The sequence below is a fragment of the Felis catus genome, chromosome A3 (genome assembly GCF_018350175.1).
Source record: "Felis catus isolate Fca126 chromosome A3, F.catus_Fca126_mat1.0, whole genome shotgun sequence".
In the NCBI taxonomy this organism is placed as follows: Eukaryota; Metazoa; Chordata; class Mammalia; order Carnivora; family Felidae; genus Felis; species Felis catus.
Genome location: NC_058370.1, coordinates 60260954 through 60279069, shown reverse-complemented (window position 1 = coordinate 60279069; position 18116 = coordinate 60260954). Strand labels below are relative to the sequence as shown.

Here is an 18116-nt window from a genome sequence, read left to right as displayed (position 1 = left end):
CTGTCTGAATTTGATTACTCTAGATAACCCACATGAGTGGAATTACACAGTATTTATCTTTTTGGAGCTGGCTTATGTCACTTAGCATAAATGTCCTCAAAATATATTATACAGCACGTCAGAATCTCCTTCCTTTTTAATTCTGAATATACCCCAGTGTAGGTATATTTTGTTTATCCTTTCATCCATCTATGAGTTGCTTCCATTTCTTGGCTATTGTGAACAGTGATGCCATGAATATGGGTGTGCAAATATCTCTTTGAGACTGTGCTTTGGATTCTTTGAGATAATATCCCAAAATGGAATTACTGAATCACATGGTAATTCTATTTTTAATTTTCTTAAGCACTGTATTTTTTTCTATAGTGGCTATACCATTATAGAATTCTCACCAACAGTGCATGAGGGTTCCATTCCCCAAATCTTTGCCAACACTTATTATTTTTTGTTATTTTATTATTTATTTATTTATTTTTGATAGTAGCCATCTTAGTGGGTGTGATGTGATATCTTATTGTGGTTTAAACCAGGACACTTTTAAGAGTGAAGGAGGCACCAGCTGTAATTATAATGGGGCCCAGGCAATCACTGGGATGTATAATCACTGCAGCTATAATCAGCCTGGGGAGTCACACGGGGAACATTGCTTCTATGGCTTCAGATCTATTGGCACAGAAGCCAGAATGCAAGTCTTTGTTGAAGAATGGCACAACAGTCTTCTGAGGGGACTCAGTTCCTACCTGTCTGTAATCTACCCAGCTACCTATCTGCTTGCATTCCCCCAGTTTTTCACTAATGTAAAGGTGGAATAAAATTTTGCAGACTATCTCCAGGTAGCCAAGGTGGTGGCGACAGTTTTGGAAGCTCAAGGAGGCTCTGTGGAGCCAGGATTTTAAATAAGTTGGGGGTCTCATGTAAATAAAATAATTTTGAATTAAAATTGTCACTTCAGTAATTGCTTTTATATAATATTTCCTACTGTTCATTAATTTCATTAATTACTGTTGGAGAAAAGTTGCCAGCCACCCTTAGGTTGCGGGTAAAGGGTTAAGCGTAATGGACAGAATGTGGTGTTTTACTTTACCCTTCATTACTCATCAAGGGTAGAAGCTATTCAAGTTCTTTCCTCCCTCCTTCCCTCTCTTCCTTCCTTCCTTCCTTCCTTCCTTCCTTCCTTCCTTCCTTCCTTCCTTCCTTCCTTGTATCTGTTGCACTGAAAACCTACACTATTTGTAATAAGTTTTTTGTTTTCCATAGCTCTTTTGCAAAAAAAATAATCCCATAAGGCCTGATGAATGTTTCAAGGTAAATAGAGCAAGCATCACCATCTCCACTTAACAGACGAGAAAAAAGACTCAAAGAAATAAAGTCAGTTAGCAAGTATTAAGGCCATGCATCAGGCACTACACGAGGCACCCAGATTTGACAGGCATAAGACGGAGCTTGTCTCCCACGGGGAGGCAGGAAATTAAGCAGTTCATTACAACAGTGATGAGCGTCACCAAGAGACAAGTGGAGGGTGCTATGGGAAGATGGCAAAGGGAGGAAGGTCTAATGGGGTACAGGATGTTAAAGCTGTGACCTGGTATGGGCAGGAGCAAGCCAGGCAACTTGGAGGGGAGGAGGGGAGAGGGGAAACTGTTCCAGGCAGAAGAAACAGAGTGTGTGCAGGTGTGGGAGAAGTAAAACTTCTGTATTTGGAGTCACAGGGTGAGCCTGTGACAGAGCCAGGGCTTGACGGGGACAGGAGGGGTCATGTCGGTTGAACTCTTACTGTTCCGGACCTTCTGATATTCAGAGAGTCTGTGTGGTATCCACCACCCCAGAGCTTCACCTCACCTGACTGAGGAAACCTGAGGATAACTGATGACTAGTGCCCAGAGGAACAACATACGGGTCGGGTTCACATTTAAAGACTGACGGGGTACAGAACTGCTGTAGAGCTGTGGGCAAAATATTTGGCCTTCATTTAGAAATGTTAATGAATAACTAACATTTCTTCAGCCAGATGGAAGGAAAAAAAAATCTTGAAGAAATATAAGTCTTAGGAAATAATATTGGCTTGACTCTCCTTTCCTCACCATATAAATCTAAGCACCACTACAGCACTTTTCAGGGGTTTTTGGGTCATCTGTTTTAAGGGCAGAACACAGAAGGAGGGCTGAAATCCTCAGAACTACTTTCCTGGAGAGAGCAGGAGCAGATGAGGTATGTTCTACCAAGTCAGACCCCAGTGGAAACCTTCAGGGATGCAGCAGATTCATTCCTGTTTTATGCTCAAATGTGGCACGGACTGCTCCTCTGATTAAATGTGACTATGTTTTGATGCACTGATGAAGGCAAGGGCAAGAGCAGCCCTTGGTCTGGCGTGCAGCGCTCGAGCCTGTGCTGTGAATGTAAGCTTGTGGCAGGTGGGATTTTGTCCTTTTTAAGGGCGTGCAACGGGGGTGGGGCAAGGGTGAGGCCCTTGGGGCAATCAGGGCACTGTGCCTTGGTCACTAGCTCAGTGTGCCAGGCCGTTACCTGCACATGGCCACATTGCCACCTGAAAACCTGGACTCTCGCCAGCTGTAGCCCTTCTTCAACCTTGGGCAAGTGACTCCATCACTCATTCTAGGTGTCAGTTTTCCCACATGTAAAATGGGGACAATGGTGCCCACCCAGAGTGCTGCCATGGAGATGAAATGGGACAATGACATTAAGCCCTAGCACAGGGACCGCTGCAGCAGGCATGCCACTCCAAGAGGAAGGAGGGTAACATGATGGCCTGATGACCACATGCCTTTGTCAAGGAGGGGTGGGTTATCACTCAACTTTGTGTTCATCTTCCAGCAATAGCAAAAGCCCACACCTACTGTCATTTTAGAATTACACTAAATGGTGGGGCATCTCTGTGGCTCAGTAGGATAATTATTCCACTACAGCTCAGGTCATGATCTCCCAGCTCCTGAGTTTGAACCCTGCGTCAGCCTCTGTGCTGACAGCTTCAGAGCCTGGAGCCTGCTTTAGATTCTGTGTCTCCCTCTTTTTCTCCCCGTCCCCCACTCGTGTTCTTTCTGTCTCTCAAAAAATAAATAAACATTAAAAAATTAAAAAAAATTACATTAAATAGCTTAGTGGCTGGGGCAATGAATCAAAGAAAATATGGACCTCGTTCACATATTTCCTCAGCAAACTAATAACTGTCTTTAATTCTCTGTGCTTGGGTAGCATTCATGCCTTCAGACACATCATTTTCCTTCTTCCCTCCCAGCACCAGGATCTGCTAGCTGAATAGGGGTTACTGTCTCCAGTGTTAGATGAGGAATCATGGCCTAAAGTGGCCTTCTGACTCATTGGCTGTGAACAGGGTAAATGGGGCCACAGGGAAGCCCCTGGGGAGCTGCTGGGCCTACAGACTCTTGGGCTGTGCTAGCTTCATGGAAGTCCTGTCCAATTAGCTGGATCAGGACCAGTAAGCAGGCAGAACTGGCCTGTGAAATGGAAAAGGGGCCATGGACTTTCCCTTCATAACCCTGATTTGATTTCAATATTTTGACCTAACTGACCTACAATTAAATAATGAGCACTGACAACTGAATACTGACTCTCAGGATGCGAGGAGCAATGGGTAGAGGGCAGCATGAAGACTCAGTTCCAAGGCCATGGAGAATTAGAGAGAGAGGAGGCACGGCTGGGGATATGGCTCAGAATTCAGCAGCTCTGATGGCTGTGAGAGTAACAGGGTGCAGATGGCCAGGCAGTGATGCTGGCTGTCAAGGGCAGAGGTGGGTGCTGCACTCCACTCTTGGGGACATCGGGAGGATATGGTGTGGCAGCGGGCCTGCCGGTCACTTGCCCGGGAGCCAGAACAGGGAAAGGAATTGGATGAAATCGGGAAAGGTCAGGCTGCTCCAGTTGATGGGGAGCACATTAACCTTTCAACAGCAGCAGGGGAGCTCATCAGGCTCCAAAACACAGTCATTAAAGGCCAGCCAGGCAGCTCAGCCAATGCTGGCCCATGGCTGCGTCCGGGAGGGCAGTCAGAGGAGTGGGTCATGGGGAGGCCGACTGGGGAGTGGAGGAGAGGAGAGGAGGGGCAGGCCTGGTGCCCAGAGTGAGCAGCTGGAGGGGCAGCTCTTTCCAGCTGGCTCTTCGAGTCCAGAGTGAAAAGGCTGGGGTGGGACTGCCTGGGAGGGAATGTACTGGGGGATGGGGATGGGTGGGAGGTGTTGGCCTGAAAGGCTCTTAAAGCAGAGAAGGAAGCCTCCAGGCCTTTAGCTAATTTTCTCCACTAAAAGGAGATTTAACAAAACAAAAAACAATGGTGGTATCATAATGTAAATAAACTTCCATTAAAAGCGGCTAAGTAGTTTGGTTTTAAACAAAACAAAACACCCCCCCCCTTCCCAATCTATCTATTGGCTTTAGAACTATCCACCCACCACAAATGTTTCTCCAGCTGGCCCTCCACTTATTAAGGGCACAGACATGAGTGATAGATCTAAAGACAGTGGCATCAGAGTGCTAAGAAATATACATGTGTATGAAAATGTACTTCATCTTTTTGTATCTTTTTGTCCCCCTGTAAGATATGTTACTTGTTGCTCTTGGGTTTCTTTTATGTTCAGTTCAGTGTCGCAGATCTGAGTCAGTGAGAATGGTGAACACACAGGCGAAATGTAAAAAGGTGGGGGTGACTATAGATCGTATCTTCCTGTGTAATCAGTTTAAACATTTTAAAAGAACTGACTGACCGCTAATTAATAAAGCATCAATATATTCAGTGTAGGACAGCAAGTGCTTAATCAAAACTAGTCATTCAAGAAGGTACAGGTGTACTGAGAAACTTAACAGGAACCCATGGGGGAGGGGAAGGAAAAAAAAAAAAGAGGTTAGAGTGGGAGAGAGCCAAAGCATAAGAGACTGTTAAAAACTGAGAACAAACTGAGGGTTGATGGGGGGTGGGAGGGATTGGAGGGTGGGTGATGGGTATTGAAGAGGGCACCTTTTGGGATGAGCACTGGGTGTTGTATGGAAACCAATTTGACAATAAATTTCATATATAAAATTAAAAAAAAAAAGAAGGTACAGGTGTAGTTTTATTTCAGAAATATATATTTTTAAAAAGTAGACAGAAAGCAAAAACAAACTACTGGGACTATACAAAAATAAAAAGGTTTTGCACAGCAAACCATCATCAAAACTAAAAGGTAACCTACTGAATGGGAGAAGATATTTGCAAATGACATATCTGACAAAGGGTTAATATCCAAAATATATAGGGAATGTATACAACTCAATAGCAAAAAACCCCAAATAATCTGATTAAAAAATAGGCAGAAGACCTGAATAGACATTTTTTTTTCCCAAAGAAGACACACAAAGGGCCAACCGACACATGGAAAGATGCTCAATATCACTAACCATCAGGGGAATGCAAGCCAAAACCACAATGAGATATCACCCTACACCTGTCAGAATGGCTAGAATCAAAAAGACAAGAAATTATAAGTGTTGGCAAGGATGTGGAGAAAGAACAACCCTGTGCACTGTTGGTGAAAATGTAAATTGGTGCAGCCCCTGTGGAAAACAGCATGGAAGGTTCTAAAAAAATTAAAAATAGAGATAATGTATGACCCAATAGTTTCAATACTGGGTATTTACCTGAAGAACACAAAGACTAATTAGAAAAGCTATATGCACCCCTATGTTTACTGCAGCATCATTTAAAATAGCTAAGATATGGAAGCAATGTAAGTGTTCATCAACGGATGGATAAAGAAGATGTGCTATGTGTACACACTGAAATACTACTCAGCCATAAAAAAGAATGAGATCTTGCCATTTGTAACAACATGGATGGACCTGGAAGCTATTATGGTAGGCGAAATAAGACAGAAAAAAAAAGATGAATATCATATGATTTCATTTACAGGTGGGATCTAAAAAATAAAACAAATGAATAAACAAACAAAAAGCAGAATCAGACTTACAAATACAGAGAACAAACTGGCGGTTAGCAGAGAGGAGGAAGTTAGGGAGATGGGCAAAATGGGTGAAGGGGAGTGCGAGGTCCAGGCTTCCAGGTATGGAATGAATAAGTCATAGAGATGAAAAGTATGACTTTGGGAATATAGTCAATGGTACCGTAATAGCGTTGTAGGGTGACAGACGGTAGCTACCCTCGTGGTGAGTATAGCATAACGAATAGACTTGTCGAGTAAGTCACTATGTTGGACGTCTGAAACTAATGTAACATTGCACATCAACTGTACTTCAGTTAAAAAAGGAAAAGAGTAGACAAGAGTGACAAATATTGAAAACTATGCTAATTATGTAAGAGTTTTATTTCTTTTAATGCTAAGCTTGAGATGTCTTATATACTGGATATATAAATAACTTTTCTGGATGTATCAAAAATTAAATTAACAAGCATACATTATACCATCGACCTTCGCCTAGAAGTGAAAGCGATATCATGGTTCAAAGGAGTAGGACATAGTGACAAAGACTTTAGTAAAAATAATTTAGAGTTCTGTTATTTAAATATTTCACCTTCAGTAATTTTATCAATTTAGTCTGAGAAAATGGGTCCAGAAGAGGGGAACACAGTGTGGATGGTAATGGGTCAAAGTTGGTAATTTAAAGTATGGTAGTAATAAGTTACAACATGCCTTCTAAGGGGTGTCTGGTTCCTGCTGACCCCTTCCCCAGGGCTTGTTAACTCAGGTGGTGTGAACAATTAGCTCTGCTCTTCCGTAATCACAAATCCTTTCCTGGCTGTAGGAGCCGAGGGTCAGACCGTAGGGTCTCCTCACCCCAGGGGACCAGGCTCACCTTTGACAGGCCTTCTCCACAAGCAGAGAAGGAAGGAAGGAAGGAAGGAAGGAAGGAAGGAAGGAAGGAAGGAAGGAAGGAAGGAAGGACGGAAGGAGGGAAGGAAGGAAAGAATCTCCAGGCAAGAACTCCAGCACCTCAATCCTGGGACAGAGAGAACTACTCCCCACTGGAGACATGTGAGAAAGGGGACCATCTGAAGAGCTTGGAATATTAGTGTGTACATTCATTTTTTTCTTTTTTAATTGTGGTAAAATACACATATCACATAAAATTTATCATTTTAACCATTTTCAAGAGTACAATTCAGTGGCATTAACTACATTCACATCATTGTGTGGCTGAGAGCACTATCAGTCATTTTTAAAGAGGACGTACCCTCCTAAGAATGCCGCATGTGTTCCTACAGGCTCACGGCAATTATGGGCAGTGATAAAACGGGTTAAAACACACTTTGGCCCAGAGGCCCCTCCTGTGGCATCTTCTTTGCCCAGACATCCAGCAGCGGGTCCATACTAACCCTCAGGTGTCCCAAAACCCACTAGACCATTTGAAAGGGCAATTAGTGGCTTCATACAATTCATTGTTTATTTACTCAAAAGACTATAACAGTTTCTTCCAGGCTGCTCTGTTCTGTTGTGTAAAATACAAGTTTGGGACCTTTTAAAATGTGTGTTATTTACCTGATAGAACTCAATGGCTTCTCTGGAGCCATTCAGTTTTATTGTGGAAATTAGTACTAGGGGGGCTTTTTAAAAGCTGAATTTTAGACCTGACAGCCTGCATTTGCTCACATTGTTAACGCAGTCAATTGAGCTAACAGCCACCAAAGGGCAGTAGGGGACACTTACATGGCCTCCCCAGAAGAAGCAGTAAGGCCAAGGGGGCCCACTTTTGTGAATACGTATGGGTACCGTTGGGTCCTGTTAGAGAGGAGAGTGCTGGCTCAGGGACTTGGCATTTTTTTCTCCCTCCACACGGTTCCCCTGAACAGAGCTTATCAGGGATCCATCCCCATGGTATCTAAGAATCACTGTTTGCTTTTGAAATAAAGATTACTTACTTTGAAATATTACATGAGACCAATTCTTTGGAGATATGCCGAAAAAGGTGTCAGGAAATGGCCCAGATAGCCTTTTCTACAGTAATCAAGTAGGAAGATGATGTGGAAGAGACTTGGCTGGAGCCTCTTTGAAGGCATGTGTGAGCCTCATCTAGGACTGATGGACCCACAAGTTGGCTTTTAGGGGAGAACAGGCTAGGTTAGGATAGATTACAAAATAGGGATGGTATAAGCCACAGTCAGGCATAGTTCTTGGGATTTCTTGGTACCTATTTTCCTGCAATGTCAATGTAAGAACATGACCCACACTATTAGCTATTCAGGGTTTCATATATTAAGTCCATAATGTAATATTTTCCTCCCCTGGTTTTTAAGTATCTTGGTAGGACTTAAATCAGAGAATATCTCATGGTACCTTGATGAATGACTCTTCTCAGTGATGCAGTAATTACTACCATATGAATAGAATAATAGATATTTTTTCTATTTATCACCTCATTTAATCTGGACATAAACCTAACAAGGAGGGCATTACTATCATCTTGTTTATGCAACTGAGAAAGTTCAGACGCAGATGGGTAAACACTTAGCCCAAAGAAAATTCTAGTCCAAGTTCAAGGATTCAAAATCCCATCCTTGCTTCATGATGAGGGGAGGTAGGGAGAGCTGGGCCAGAGGTTTGGTATCTTTTCCCTTTTTATCATGAGAGCAGAGATAAGAGGCATAATTTGAATTCCTGGTCTTTATTGTTTGAAAGGCACTGAGCAAGTCTCACTGAGCAGTCATTTTGTATAAAGTACTACCTAGTATTTAAGATGGGGATCCTGTTCTCCAGTCGGTTATTGAGACCAGACATAAATACATAAGGTGAGCAGAGGACAGAAGCAGGACTGTGTCCACAATTATATGAGGTGCTGATGGAATAGGTGTGTGAGAGCCAGGTAAGGGGGTTATTCAGGGTTTCCATAGAAGATGAAGCTTGAGCTCACATTTGAAGGAAGCACTGTGTAGCAAAAGGCGAGCCTCACCCTTCTGCATCAGTGGCTGTCTACAGTTGGCTTTCACATGCCCTTCCCTTTAGAAGCCTACACCCCAGCAGAATGAAGGGCCTGCAGCTCCCTGTTCACCCCCACAGGCTTGCTTGCTCAGACCAAAGCCATTCTTTCTACAGAGAAGGCCGGTCCTTCCCTTTCCGCTCCTGGGTCATCTGAAGCTACCATCCTTTACATATACTTCAAATCCCTCCTTCCTGCTCCCCTCCTCTGTGCTCTGAGAGTACTTCAGTGCTTTAACTGCACCCCTCCAGTAAAGTTATTTCTTTATAAATTGATGGGGGGCGAGGGTGATTACTGAAGCAGCCAAGAGCATCATCCACCAGAGTCAGACAGACCACTCTGGGGCTTTATGTCCATAAGACTTTGGGTAAGTTATGTGTCTCTGGTCACCCAGATTCACTAGGATTTTAGGGAGAGTATTTGGGAAATGAAATGAAATAAAACTTCATTGAAAATATCATCTCTTTAGGACTCTTATGTTGAATCCTTCCTTCCTAGCTGAGAGGCTTGTTGTGAGGAGTAAATGAAGTGATGCGTATGAAATGCTGAGTGCAGCACCTCCACATGACTGCTGTGCTAATAAGACCTATGGTCAGGTATGCACATGCTGACATTTAATATACATAGTAGTTACACATATGCCTAAGTTTCTTCTATCACGTTGTAAACTCCCAGAGAGTGGGATGCACAGGTAATAAATTTCGGTATCTTCCATATAGACCAGCAGCACAATGCCTTACCCATTATAGGGGCTCAGTAGTGTAAATATCTTACAAAAGAATGCAGGAAAAAAAGGAACCTGCATCATTGGTGGAGAGAATATGAGAGAGCATTGTAAGTTGTGGCAGCAGTATGAATCACAGAAATGAGGATCGAGGAGGGGAGACAGGGAAGGGCCAGAGGTCATCTGGCCTAACCTCCTCTCCATGCAGGAAACCTCTCCATGGCATCATAGAGTTCTCCATTGGTTACTGAGTCCTAATTTAATTCCACTCTAATTGCACTGGATGATTTTAATCTTTTGAAGTGTTTTTCAAGTTTTAATTTTAATTTCAGTTAGTGAACAGTGTAACATTAGTTTCAGGTGTGCAATACAGTGATTCAACAAGTCCATACATCACCCTGTGCTCATCACAAGTGCCCTCCTTAATCCCCATCACCTGTTTCACCCATCCCTCCACCCCTCCCCCTTCTGGTAACCATCAATTTGTTCTCTATAATTAAGAGTCTGTTTCTTGCTTTGTCTCCCTCTCTCTTTTTCCCTTTGCTTATTTTGTTTCTTAAACTCCACATATGAGTGAAATCATATGGTTTTTGTCCTTCTCTGATCGATGTATTTCACTTAGTATAATACTCTCTGGCTCCATCCATGTTGTAGCAAATGACAAGATTTCATTCTTTCTTTTTATGGCTGAATAATATTTCATTATATATAAGTCTCGCATCTTTACCCATTCATCAGTTTCTTGGCTACTTTTGGACTGATTTTTAAAAAACGATTCCATTTTTTCCCCTTCTTTACCTGTGTGGCAGTTAATAGTGTTTCTCAATTCTATAGCATCTTATAGGCACAGACATCTGCTCTAAGCCCTTAGTGGTGAGCCCCTGACCACCAACCTCTATCTCCTGGATGGTCTGCTGCAGTGGCACACAGCAAGTTTCAGAAAAGTATTTTCTGTTTTCTTCTTTCTTTTCTTTTTCTTTTTTAAAATTGACATCCAAATTAGTTAGCATATAGTGAATCAATGATTTCAGGAGTAGATTCCTTAATGCCCCTTACCCATTTAGAAAAGTATTTTCTATTTTCAGCCCAAAGTTGCCATCATTTAACCACAAAACATTGGTCCTAGTTTATTCATTTATTTGATCATTGTTTTCTTTCATTTATCAAGTGACTTACTGTGTCTCCTAATTGCTAGGAATTATGCTAGGTGCTAGGGATAAAATGATAATCAAGCCAGAAATGTTAGGATTATTATAACTATTAGCAGAAACAAAGTGTTAGTACAGACTGAGTAAACTAGTTGTTAGAATGTAAAACGTGGCACAAGCCACCAGTCTCTGACCCCTTCCAAGCTTGCTTTGTTGCTGTGTGATGGAGGACGAGAAAAATCACACTCACTGGGAGTCATAGGACCTGGAGTTTAGTCCCAGCTCTGCTACTTGCTACTTTGTGACCCTGGATGAGTCCCATCACCTATCTCAGGCTCAGTTTTCTAACCTGTAAAATGGGTCCTTCCTATCTCACGGGGTTGTTGTGAGAGCCACAAAATGAGACAGTCAATGTGACAGTGCTTCTAAACTCTAAAGCTCTTTTAAAAAGTTTTTAATTTACATGGTACACCAAAGAGACTTCATTATAACTAAGGAGTCCTTTGCATTGGAGAGACTGCTGTGGGTCTCAAGGGCGGGGCTGATAGATACTGTCTAGCATGCCACATTAGCATCTTTAAAGTTGGAAATTTAAAGCTTTCTTAAAAAGTTCTGCATCGCCCCCTTTTTGGACCCTTTCAGAAGAGACCAACTGTTAGTAGTGCATGGCAACTTGACTCTCCTCTCAGGACATCAGGGACATTATGTAAAATGTTACCCAGAAAGTTGTGCTTCTGTGCTGGTGGCCATCCCCAACATGTTCCCTTTGCTTGGCTGAAGTTGGTCCACTTGGCAAGGTATCAGGAAGATGAAGCTGAATGCACCCCGCGCCCCCCCCCCCCCCACCACAGTCTGATGCCCACCTGGTGCTCCTCACCTTGCGTTGGGGCCATTTCCAGTCCTGTCTTTGGATGAACACCAGCCCCACGTGGAAGTAAAACCCCTTCATTTTGGTCTAATTCTCATTTACTTAATTCCATTACATTCTCCCTAATGGGAAGTAGAGATTTTTGGGGTGTGATTCATGTGAATGAGCTGTATGAGGCCTTTCTTTTTGCATAGCCAGCAACCCCCTGGATGGTAAAGCCCTGAGCATAGGGGCACGGCCGTTTCTCCTCACCACTGCACCCCTGCCTGCCCCAGCTCTGCGCCTGGCTGAACACGCGGGATGCGCTCAATAAATGCTTGTGGCGTAAGTGAATCAATCAATGGCAGTTGTTTGGATTTCAATATAAATGGATCTTGGACCTGAGATATTGCCAGATGGGCAGACAGGTTACAGTCTGGTGATGCATCTCCACGGCTATAAAAATGTAGCCATTTCTGGAGTCGCACGCTGACATTTCAGAAGATGATTATATGCACAATTTAACCACACGGCCACTTGTGCCCTCCAAGTGCCATCGCTTCAACAACTGTTTTCATGTTGGCTTTCTTGCTGCTCATTCCTTTTTTTTTTTTTTTTTTTAGTCAAGCACAGTTTTTTTTTCCCAGCTTCTCTTATTTCCAGATGAATGTGATTTATTCATATGAAATTATGCTCCATTTTTATAAAACCCAAGTTACTGCAAATGATGCTTGAGGTTTCACAGAAAATATTAATTCCTGATCTGCTGCTATAAAGCATCCCTGCTCGTTCTGCAGCAGCCCTGTCGCTCTGAGACAGATGGAAGCAGTCCAAGGGTATGATTAACTTCTTAGCCCTGGCAATTTCCTAGTGCTCCTCTTGCCCTAGATTTCAAGATTGACCTCCAGCTTCTCTGCAAATGCACAGTTGCTCAGCTTGATAAATCACACGAATCCCGTTTTTGATCACAGTTATCTACTATTTACTACTTATGAAGGGAAGTTAATCATATTCCAAGGCACTTCATATGCGGCACACATACCCTTCCTTCTCTGAACAGCACTTTGCATATTTTCCACATTACTGGCGATGTGGCAGCTTTCACAGTGCGGCGAGTCAACACCAAAGACACACCTTTATAAATGAGCCTCGTGCCCATTTATCCTGATTCTCCTCTGCCTCTCTCTACCCTATCCAGTACAATAATCCATAAGGAGAAAAAAAACAGTTGGGAGGCACATCATAAGGAGTGAATAAGTAAGAAGGAGAGTGTCCTTTTATAGATTGACGTTTTCTTGTAAGTGGCTTGTTTCACCTTGTTGAGGATTTTGCCACCTCTTCCTGCCTTGGTCTCTTGGTTTTTTCACGATTTGGGAAATCGGTAAGCCTCTGGTAGGCCAGATGACTTTCAAAGGCATAAAACGGATGAAAAGTTCCACAGTCAGCAGTAGGAAAGAACAAAAAGACGTGCCATTCTACCCTCACACAACCCTTCCTGTCACTGCAGGGTGGCACAAGTTAGCTGGGCTGAGGCCCAAATTTGCCTTGCCAGTGTGAGCCAGTCTTGATGCTCTGGCTATTTGGGATGAACTATAAATTAAACCCGTTGTTCAAGCAAGACCAAACAAGGCCACCTCTCTGGAGGTGACCGCAGAAGATTTTTAAATTTAGAGAATGGAAATACTATAGTTTTAATTTATTGAGGTTGTGTACTGATTACTTAGGACTCACTGAACTTGAAAGCACAGTCTTAAGTGTCAAATATTGGATTTCTGCTAGAATGCCTATTTAAACCAGGAAACTGGAGAAATGAAAAGATAGACAAGATTGGCCTTCAGAAGACATCTGGATACTGTCATCTCAGACACCCCACAGGGACAAAGTTTCTGCTTGCCATTAGAAAGGAAAGGGAGGGGCGCCTGGGTGGCGCAGTCGGTTAAGCGTCCGACTTCAGCCAGGTCACGATCTCGTGGTCCGGGAGTTCGAGCCCCGCGTCAGGCTCTGCGCTGATGGCTCAGAGCCTGGAGCCTGTTTCCGATTCTGTGTCTCCCTCTCTCTCTGCCCCTCCCGCGTTCATGCTCTGTCTCTCTCTGTCCCAAAAATAAATAAAAGTAGAAAAAAAAATTAAAAAAAAAAAAAGAAAGGAAAGGGAAATGCCAACCCTTTCCCTTATAACTAGTCTCATTAGGTCAGGTCTCAAAAGGCCTGGATGCAGGTTTTCTCCTGGGGAAGCAGAGAACAGCCATTGGCTTCCTTCATTATACACTCACATCCCCCAATGACCCCACGTCAAGTAAACCCCTAGGTCATCATCAAGTGTATATCTTGAAACAAAATGGCTCTACTCCTGGATCAGATGTCCTGTGTTCACCAGGTACTCAAGGTGGTTGTAAGGCTAAATGGAAGAGAAAGGGGCCACATATGAACTAACTATCGGGACATGAGACAAGAAGTCTGTGGTGGCACAGCCCAAGCCAACATGGGCTTTTTTATCCAACTGCAGAATTACAGAACACAGGAAGCACCTTGTGGGGTCTCACAAATGTTGTCATTTTCTAGGACAAAAATGAAAGTGCTTGTTCATCGTTATGGAGTTTTATTTATTTATTTTTTAAAGTTTATTTATTTATTTTGAGAGAGAGAGAACAGGGGAGGGGCAGAGACAGAGGGACAGAGAATCCCAAGCAGCTTCTGTGCTATTAGTGCAGAGCCTAACATGGGGCTTGATATTATCATCCTGAGATCGTGACCTGAACCAAAATCAAGAGTTGGATGCTTGGGGCACCTGGGTGACTCAGTCAGTTCAGTGTCCAACTTTGGATCAGGTCACGATCTTGCGTTCCTGGGTTCAAGCCCTGCGTTGGGCTCTGTGCTGATACCTCAGAGCCTGGAGCCTGCTTCTGATTCTCTCTCTCTCTCTCTCTCTCTCTCTCTTTCTCTGCCCCTCCTATGCTCATGCTCTGTCTCTCAAAAAATAAAACAAAACATTAAAAAAAAAGAGTCAGATGCTTAACTGAGCCACCCAGGTACCCCATCGCTATGGAATTTTATATCAAGAAGTGACAACAGGCTGGAAAAAAATTGTTTAGTAAAACAGATGAGTTTTTGTAAATAGATTAATACCAGGCTCTAAGTAGTCAGGGATATTGGGGTTAGATCTCCACCTTGGGAAGGTCATGACTTGGGGGGAATCTTTACTCAATTCTATTCCTACCCTGAGGTGGATCCTCTGACAGACAGAATATTAGGCAAGACACGCAGGAGTATGTCCCAGAATCATATTCATTATTTTCTAGAAAATACTGGTTTATTCAACAGAATAAGTAATGTGCTAGAAAATGACTTATTACCTGGTAAGTTAACATTCCCTAATTTAAGAAAACAGAAAATATAAATCCAATTAACTCAGTAGGTATTTTAAGTTCTTATTTTAAAAAGGATTTAAAATTGTATCTCTAAATGATTACACATACCTTTCACAACTATTACTCGTGTGGCCCCAAATTAGTGGAAAACATAGAATAGAGCACAGAGAAGGTAGCTTTACACGACTGCATTGTTAGAATGGCAAAGTCAACTCATTACTTTAAAATGAGCCGAATTCCCCCAATTTTGAACAGAAAAAAACGTTAGATTTAAGGGGGTAATGCTCTATTATATTTAAAGATGGAAAATTCAAAAGAAGAGAAATTATAATGGGAACCTGTTTCTCTGTTTCCAGGGAATGAGCTTTTTTTTTTTTTTTTTCCTCACAGTATTCTGATCTTACCGGTTACAGAATCAACAGAGGCTAAGGTGCTAACTTACCGGTTGACTAACTTTTGGGTTTGATGAGGGGTTTTAGAATATCAGAAGAAAGTCAAGGGGGAATAGTGTTGCTATCATTAAAATCCATGTACATTTTCTATCCAAGACAGAGTCACGTATCTTTTGGGAAGCAGTCTTAGAATGTATCAATTCTAGTTTCTGATGACTTGTCTTTGTATTTGCAGCCATGTCTTCAAAGGAATTCAATTATTTTCCTAAAATAGGTTTTGATTCATTCTACCAAAGTTCATAGTGATGTTTTGTGCCTATATATGTAGCTTTATTGAAATACAGTTTATATACCATAATGTTCATGCATTTAAAAAAACACAGTTTGATGGTTTTCAGTATAGTTACAGGGTTGTGAAGCCATCACCATAATCTAATTTTACAACATTGTCAGTACCCCTCCAAAAAAATCTAACCATGGCAATAACATTACCTTGTAATCTGAGGGCTTTTGCTTGCTTATCAGTGCATTTTGTTGAAGGAAGCTCTTACTTAATAAGTCAAAGGGGAAAAAAAGAAGTATGTAGAGGAAAGGAATTAATGTGTCAGATTTTAAATGTTTTGATCCAGAGTCTCGTACCAATAGACTCTGAAGCAGTACAGTTTATCAGCTTTTGTGAAAATCCCAGGAGCAATTGTAGACGATCCTGTGGCAGCCACTCTTACAGCACACAGGCTTGTGTGGTTGTCATGGGGAAGGCTTTTCAAATGAAATAAAAATACTCACGCTCAGCCTGCCACCATAGAGGAAATGCTTTTCACCCATGTGCACAGATAATTTGCCTCAGTGACAGGTTTTACCTTGGAGAAGCAGTGAACTGAGCTAGTTGACACAGTCAATTATTATTCATTCCACACACACACACAAAGAAAAAAAAAAAAAGAAAAAGAAAAAGAAAGAAAAAAAAAGAACTGAGAAGGAAGGGGAAGGTGGTGACAGTTACCTAGCTAATGCTAAGGTGCCCACCAGCCAGCCAGGGTAACATCTCCTTCAGCTGGCTCTAACACCGTAAGAGCCTGACTTGTGGAGAGAAACTGGGGCTTCATCTTCGCCTCCTGACAGTTCTTGAAGAGACACACATACACACACCGCAACCTCAGTAAATGAAAGCTTAAAAACCAATCAAAACAAAAAGGGCATGGTCCATCCCTGAAAGTAACTTTATATATCCCTGTTCAGCTATCTTTATAAAGCCTTTCTGGCAGAGCACGATGTGAAATACAGCTTAAGTGTGTTTACTGATTAGGTTTATATATCTCATGCAATAACACAAGTCCAAAAACACAAGCCAAAGTGTGGAGGGAAAAGTCAGGCTCTCAGGACCATGAACTGGGTTATGTGCACAAAGTATTTCATGAGAGGATTTCATCAAAAGACAGACAGCTCTTGTGAAATGATATGGAAAAAGTCTGAAGAAAACATCTCAAAACGAATGAAGTACTTATTGCTGAAAAATGAGCTTAGATCGCAACCAATTCCAAAGTTCAGAATTTACTGCACCATTCAGGTCTTTCCCTCTAAGTTTCTTGTCTCCTGTTTCATTGCACAACAAGGGATTCTTCATACTTTCTATGAAATACAACAAGGCGATTTTTGCAGTAATAAACTCCACACATGCATGACAAATCCAAGCATGCAAAATGTTTAACATCCCAGTTCACAGACACTTTAGGGACAAAATCCGATTATGAATTATATGCCACAATAAATAGGGCTCAATGTTTCATAAAGCAATTTATAGTTCATAAAAATGACAAAATGTACCTGTCAGACAGAGCGTGGAGAGCAGTTCTCTGGGCTGCCTGCTGGAAGGAAGGGCAGAGATGTTTATTTAATATTCTGACTTTAAATTATGTACTCAATCAACACTTTTAAAAAACCTGTGTCACACACGTTTTTGCCATGTGGCCAACTATTAAACTACTAGCAACATAGTAGAGACCCATCATGTTATGAAATGGACGCTCCTCAGAGTTAACTGAAGCTCACAGCGCACGCCTGCCACCAGGGGGCGAGAACGGGGAGGCACGGAGTTCTAGGTGAGGTTAGACTAGTCTCTAGAGACCCGGAGAGGCTCAGACCTATTTCATTTTTACACTCTGAAATCACCTTTACCATTGCTTTACTCTACTTTCCTCTAAGAAAAAAATCTGTTTTGTTTCCTGTAGCTTCTTCCTCAATGAAAGTGTAGTTAAAATAATTTTTTTATTTATTTTTGAGAGAGAGAGAGAGAGAGAGACAGCACACTCACGCACATGAGTGGGAGAGGTGCAGAGAGAAAGGAGGACAGGATCCAAGGCGGGCTCTGCACTGACAGCAGACAGCCCAACGTGGGGCTCAAACCCACGAACTGTGAGATCAACACCTGAGCTGAGTTTGGAACACTTAACCAACTGTGCCACCCAGGTGCCCCGAAAGTATAATTTTTTACTCAGTTTTTAGATTTATTGAAAAAGTCAGTACAATTGGAAATTGGAACACTGGTTGGAAGAGTCAGAGTATTAGGAGATTACTGATTTGTTTTAGGCATAGTAATGATATTGTGGTGATTTTTAAAAGTGTCTTTTAGAGATCCATTTTGAAATATGGATACAATTATATATTGTTGGGATTTGTTTTAAAACAGTACAGTTGGAAGGAAGG

At 42.2% G+C, this 18116-nt stretch overlaps 1 protein-coding gene across 7 annotated transcripts in view; it reads right to left on the bottom strand.

The window, feature by feature from the left end:
* AFF3 (AF4/FMR2 family member 3) overlaps positions 1-18116 on the bottom strand; it is a 571747-nt gene that overhangs the window by 80826 nt on the left and 472805 nt on the right. For 5 of the 7 annotated variants that reach the window (XM_045054068.1, XM_045054070.1, XM_045054072.1 and 2 more), the window contains one exon: positions 17238-17278. In XM_045054068.1, coding sequence (XP_044910003.1) covers positions 17238-17278 — 41 coding nt within the window. The remainder of the gene's footprint in view (positions 1-17237; positions 17279-18116) is intronic. The other 2 variants (XM_045054069.1, XM_045054071.1) reach the window with 1 other exon arrangement.